We start from the raw sequence: 6,777 nt of genomic DNA, 5'->3' as shown, positions 1-6,777 counted from the left end.
TCCTTATATATAAAGTAGGCAAAAAAGTATCTTATAGGCAGTATGAGGATTAGATATGATAATGTATAGAAAGGAGTAGCTATTGAAGTTATTAAAAACCAGTATTTTCATTCCAGTAGACTAGGTGGCTCGTTAGTTTCTGGCTGTAAGAAGAGAATAAACATGAGGTCTAAGGCCTCGAATTTGAACGGCTGACAATCAAACTCCCACTGAGAACTTACTGGACCTAACGTGGAGAGACTTTCTGGGACGTGAAGAGTCCAAGGGCTGAGGAAGGGGCGGTGGGCATCCTCTGGGCCACGGGGTGTTCCTTTTCCTGGGGAAAGTCGTTTGGGATCTCACCACTGCTGCTTGTTAAAACTGGTAAAGTACTCGTTAAGGACTGTGATTTTCATGACCAAACGATCTGTACATACAAACTCAGAAAACGTTTCAGAATTCAAACCTCTTCTCTAGCATCATTAGCTCACTTTTAGGTACTTCTCTGTCCAATGCAAATTCTACATCCTCAGGCTTAGGGGATGAAGGATGGATATCGGTTTCCTGGAATTTCTCCTGTTCTCCCTAGTGTGTGTGTCCCTGCCTTTTTCTATAGGAGCCAATGATCACCAAAACCAGGCCCCAAACCATCCAGATTACATGTTGTTGTTGTTGTTGTTGTGTGCAGAGGGGCATCGGTCTTGGGAAATGGGCTCTGACATTGGAGGCAGATGAAAGATCTCTTTCCCCATTTCTCTGTACCTAACTGACAGGTGGTCTTTACAAGCAAGGAAACAGAAATTTAATTAGCATAAATGCAGAAGGACTAATGGCTGTGATCGGCAGCGGGACATTCAGGTACTCTGGATCAGCAAAATAGCCTACGTGAAGAGGAGGTAAGAGGACCTGGTTTTATTTCCAGAGGGGAAAATACTGGTTCTTTGGTTAATTTCCTCTCTCACTGCAGAAGAACCCTGCATCAGCCCCCCCCACCCCAATTCTTTTCTCTCTCTCCTCCTCCCTCTCTCACACACACACTCACGCACACACTCATTTTCCCAATCAAGTCTTCCCTGACCACTCCGTTCTAAATTGCAGTGCTCCTTCCCATTACCTATACCCCGCTTCTTTATATTTTTCTGCATTGTACTTATCACCGTTACAGTCTATGTTTTGGTTACCTGTGTATTGTCGAGCCTCTCGCTGGAATGTAAGGGCAGGGATTTTTGTCTCTGTTCACTGCTATATCCCCAGGGCCGAGAACGGTGCCTGACACATCGGAGACCCCTTAATATCTTTGAATGAATAAGTGAACCAATGAATTCAACTGCATTTCTAGTGCAGTCAAGGTCACCTGACGCAGTTTCCCTAGGTTTGTCCTTCGCCTCAGAATGGCTGGATCTTTAGCCATCTTCACTCTCGCACTTGCCAAGACTAACCCACCCCTTGGCTTTGTTGCTGGTTCTCTTGCTGTAGTCACATGCGTACTGCTGCTTCGATTACTTCCTCTCATTTACATTTTTAATGTTTCTCCTCTGGTCCATTCTCTTCAGCCTACAAACATAAGTCGACACCAAACTGAAAATATTTCCTTTGCTCTGTTGCCTTCCTGAAGTACCATAGTCTCTTGTTCTTTCCTTTAGTAATAAATTTTCTTTTAAGAGTATCCATACTCAGTGTTTCTGTTTTCTTAATACCCATTCATTCTTTGTCTTTTGCAATTTAATGTCCCAATCATATCTAGCCATGTTATTTACATCTGAATTCTCCTCGACATCGCTATAGCATCTGTCAACTATGTCCATATTTTCCTTGGAATTCTTTCCATGGCTTTTGAGATATTTCACGGTTTTCTAAACACCTGTTCTGGCTGGCTCCTCTTCTTCCTTCTGCTCCCTAAACAGACCCCGAATTTTTGCTCCTTTCCCATACCTTCATTCATCACCTCTGTAGAGATGATGCTTAAAATTACTCTCTCTCCAGTTTGGACTCCTCAACTGAGATCCAGTTCTGTATATCCCCGATTCAATATCTGAGCCCGAAACCTTCGCATTGAATTCCTATGTCTTCTTACTTCCTTAAGTCTCCTTTCTTCAAAAGCTTTTGCATTCTGTAAGACTCAAATATCAAATAGATACATAACTATAACACCAAGTAGTATAGTATCTAACTCATGTTGTTGGAGTACAAAGTAACAGTAATCAAGTGTGAAAACTACTTCGGCTATTAGATTATGTAAATCTTTCAATATAGAGTCCAATTTCATTTTTATATATGATAAACATTTCATATAGTACCTTGAATAAAATAAGCACCTGATATCTGTATATCCATATACAAGAGACACCAATATGAAGGTATGTATGCGTAATTCAGTGAACATCCATCCGACCTCTATAAGAAGGTACCTCCTATTCCCGACAGTCTTTGTCCTGAGAAATTTAACTCTGTGCTTTCAAAACAATTAATGAAGCTACGGAGTGCGGGTGTGAGGGGGTTAGAAAACAGCGTTTCGACATCCATGTTCTCTCCCTGTTCAAAGGTGATTCTGGTGCTCCCGTGAGGGTTCTGATGGAACCTTAAAGGATATTCGCTTCCACGGGCAGGAACAGGACATCGTGCTCCGTCATGATCTCGATGTTGTGAGAGATGTGCACTGACCCCTTGGCACTGTCCTCTCCCACCGCCATCGCAAACAGCTCCACTTTCAGGTCTACCTGCAAGCCAGCTGCCACCTGCAAGACACGATGTGGCTTTAGAATCAGACATGGCTCAGCGTGAACACAAATTAGGGCAAGTTCCGTAAACTCTCTAATCTCGTTTGGCGCGAATAAATGATTGCTGTTACACCGCTTAGAAGAATTACTTTGCAGATCAGTTAGTTAGGATTCCATTGAGGAAATGGGACCCCGGATACCTTGTTAAAGGGGAAGACCAGATGCTGCCATGTAGGAAGAGACACCAGGAAACCGACTGCCAGGGCCCGGGGGTGGCGCCGAAGGTGAACTTTTACAGCGCCCATAATTGCGCCAGGTTTTGAAGTCGGTAGTGAGTTTGTATCTCTTGCAGAGAAAGACAAATCTAAGAGACTGGGTGGATCCTGGAACTGCTCTGCCCCGCCCCGCCCTGCCCCGTGGATTCTAGAATTCCCCATGTAGGAACTGTAGCAAGACGAAGCCAGTAGAGGGAGACAGAATTAGTTTAAATGCCCCACTGCTTTGGTCTGGAAGCTACACGGAAGGGCTTTGCACCAACCACGAAGAAACCTGATCTATAATGAAGAAGAAACACAGCAAGAAATGGGCTTCTAGCCTTGTTCCTTGAAGAGAGCACTAGCCAGGAAAGAAAGAGCAGTTTATGTTCCTAAGCTGCCTCTCCAGGAGGTGGGTTAAAAAGCAGACTTGAGAACAGTTACTTGGAAAAAAATAAATAATAAATCAGAAACTACCACACAGAAAGCAATTAGGTAAAAATAATTTTCCCTTTGATGTAGTTTTATAAATGATAGAATTGAAAAGGTTCCAAATTTTTCAACAATGTGCTGTGCACACGTGCACACTGGCGGCTCCCCAATGGCTCCGCTTCTGAGAATCGGGCCCTTCGCCCTCCGGGCCCGCCCGTCGGAGCGGGGCTGGGGAATGACAGCATCCTGCGTGAGGGGGCTGGAGTGTGGCCACCACCACGTTCACCCAGGCCTTGAGCAGATTCCGTTACTGTTGGCAACTAACCAGGCAGAACGGTGGTTAGATTTACATACGAGAAGTCTATAGGTTATATTTATGCAGGAGCCAAAACCTATCATCAGAAAGAAAAAAAAAAAAAAGGAAACTGAAAAAAACCCCTAACAGTAATAGAGGGAACTTCAAAGAATACACGCTGGGTTTTTAGTACCTATAAAAGTTGATCCAACAGTCACCTTGGCTTTCGGCATAACCCCTACTTTTCATGGAAAAGATTTGCCAGCTTCCCAGAACGGCGGAAGAGGAGCTTGCTTTGATTTTTGTTTTTGCTTTACGTTGTGAAGATTCTGAAATCCTGACACAGTACAACGATGAATTGTTTCAGAGAGGGACTCATGAGTTAGTGGGTCTCGTCCCAAAATGTACTTCCGTCTGGGATTGCACCCTGCGTGCTACCGTTTTATAGATCGTAACATACTAGAGCTGGTAGAGGGCTAAGAAATTATCTGGTCAATGTTCCTTCTTTTCCTGACGAGGAAAACAAGATGCAGAGGGCTCATTAACCATCATCGCTGAGCTGCTTGCTGGCGCAGCCATGACAAGAAGCCAACCCTCCTGTGTCAGCGTATAAAGACTAAGGCCGCGTTAGGATCTGGGGACTCAGTGAGCACTGTGTGCTGCAACGTATGTGGCAATATACAGATTTTATGCTAAACACCACATTTTTGGGGATGTATCAAATAAAGACAGAACGGGTTGACATTTTAAAATTAGTGTTTTCAGAGATCTTTGGAGAAATGAGGCAGCTGGTGAATTTAATATACTACTATTTCGTAGTATGTCATTAAATGACATTCTCTGGCAAATACCAAGAGAACAAACCAGATTTACATAAAAATACAGAGAACAGAATATTTATTTTTCCAAAGGATTTTTCACTTTGCAGAAGGATTTGTTACAAGATATCTTTAGGTAGTCAGCTTTCCAAGTGTCTTTTAAATCATATTTAATTTTGAAGAAAGTCAAAATATATAACTGTATATATAACTGTAGTACTGGGCTACGTGAGGTGAACTTCAGAAATATTTCCATAGCTGGAAGTTTAACTCTATTTACATACAGGACCAGTCTCATGGTAATACATGAAATAAGTGACATCAAGCCACGTATTGTGCCAATGCCAGGAATTTTTTGCTTATGGTACTAGAAAAATTAGACTTTGCATGGTTTAAACTGCATGGGCAGAATGACTTAAAAGCCCACTTTACTGGAAACATACATATCCACATGGGCACACACAGACACACACGACAGACGACACATAGGACTTACAGGCCCAGGATTGTAAGTCACTTTCAGTCCTGTGCTGGGTGGGGGCTGCTTCACCCTAAACCTGCCAGACAAAAAGATGGGAATAAATTTATGCCCTAAGGACAAACATGAGCAATGAATGAACTGGAACGTCACGAGATCGGGAAGGGGTTAATATTCACGCCACAGGAGCAGGGAGTCGACACCCTAGAAAAACCACCGAACATTCAATCGGGAGAAGAAGCGAGGCCCATTTCACAAGCGCCTTTCCGACCGTTCTCAGGCCTTCGTTACCGGGTGCGGCGAGCAGCTCGGGCCTGGGCAGTGCCAGGAACGTCTGGCGGGTGTGTGCACTGCAGCGTGGCCGCCAGTGCGAACACACGCGCCGACTGCCAGCTCACTGAGCTGAAGAATAAAGGCTCCTTTGGAGAGCGGTGGAGCATGGGAGCCGGTCTCGCTCCCTCGTGGCATGGGACTCGCACGTTTGGGGAGAAGAGAAACAGAAAAGGCTCAGAAAATGTGGGAGAACTTGAAAAGCCCGTGCTCACATGTGCTGCCCATTGCTCTCGCCCCCTTCTCGTGGGCTGTGGGCTCTGCCTGAAGGTTGGAGACCTGGAGTAAATTAAAACACCAAGCAAAGCCCACCTCTGTGTTGACCCCAGTCCTGCCCCTGCCACCATTAGCTTTGCTGTCTGCCCTGCAGCGGCTGAATTTAACAAGCTGAGGAGTGAAATCTCTAAGCTAAAATTCTACACTGGACGGAGGGATCTTCGTGGACAAGTTTTATCTGTTTGAGGTTGACTCTCTATTTCTGCTCATACTTGTTGGTAACGACCTGGGAAAACAGTAATGTCAGATCTGGTGGCTTGGGTCCTTCATCAGATTGTTTTGAGGAAGCAAACATAACCCCTGAAGTCAGGGGATTTCCCTCAACTAAAACGGGACAGTGATCTTTTCCATCGGACGCTCCTGCAGCCTCGCTCCATCTGATTTCCAACCCCGAGTCCGGAATCACACCCACTCTTGAAGGATTTGCCACTTCCACTGAGAATAATTCTGCAGTTGAAACCCCACAGGAAGCAGTGACCACAGCTGTGCTGAGCTGGTTGGGACCCGGCAGGTCTGAGGCCTAGCCTCTCCCTAGCATACGAGACCCAAAAGCCAGTTGCTCGGTTCGTTTCTTCGTAATGGTCTCTCTAGGCTCTGAAATTCTATTGGTCTTGGTAGGAAATGAAGAACTGACTCTTCCTTGTCACCCAGTGCTAGGTACAGTGGACTCAGCTGGGAGTACAGACTGCGAGTTGAGGTATTTGTGTTCAATTCCAAGTCAGATCTTAAGAGCCAAAATGACCCTAATGATCTGGGTTAATTTTCCCCCTTTTTGTCTTAATTATGCAGAAATACAATAATTAAAGTCACTCTTAGATCATAAAGTACAAATATATGTCAGCTGGTATTAGAGTTGGTGGCGGATTTGAGAAACAAACTTTCAAGTTTTGTGTGTTAGTTACTGTGACACTTGTGTAGCTTCTCCTTCGTTTTTTTTGCTAGTGCGGATCAGGCCTGGAATTGCTTCTACCAAAATATGAATATTGCTTAATGTCAAGGCAAAGAAGTACCTACTAATTGTTAAGACTTGGTAAATATTGATTTGTCGAAGAAGAAATGAATGGATGAATCAATGAAATAGCAAGTAAACAACTGAATGAATGATGTGAACATTCAAGAGTCAAGGTGTAATTACACTTCTGTTCAATAAACATTCACTGATGTAGGTAGCCAAAGGCAGTCACAGGGCAGGGGAAGG

General features: G+C 44.3%; 1 protein-coding gene across 1 annotated transcript in view; it reads right to left on the bottom strand.

Annotated features, from left to right (window-relative positions):
• Positions 1 to 226: 226 nt before the first annotated feature.
• The window catches only part of SPAG17 (sperm associated antigen 17), a 162,099-nt gene continuing 155,548 nt past the window's right edge, over positions 227 to 6,777 (bottom strand). Inside the window, exons 43-45 of the mRNA XM_011368749.1 lie at positions 4,992 to 5,052; positions 2,570 to 2,714; positions 227 to 363 (exon numbers count right to left, since the gene is read on the bottom strand). Coding sequence (XP_011367051.1) covers positions 227 to 363; positions 2,570 to 2,714; positions 4,992 to 5,052 — 343 coding nt within the window. The remainder of the gene's footprint in view (positions 364 to 2,569; positions 2,715 to 4,991; positions 5,053 to 6,777) is intronic.

The sequence above is a fragment of the Pteropus vampyrus genome, unplaced genomic scaffold (genome assembly GCF_000151845.1).
Source record: "Pteropus vampyrus isolate Shadow unplaced genomic scaffold, Pvam_2.0 Scaffold6, whole genome shotgun sequence".
Classification (NCBI taxonomy): Eukaryota; Metazoa; Chordata; class Mammalia; order Chiroptera; family Pteropodidae; genus Pteropus; species Pteropus vampyrus.
The sequence above is the reverse complement of the archived record's forward strand: the minus strand, read 5'-3'. Positions and strand labels throughout refer to the sequence as shown.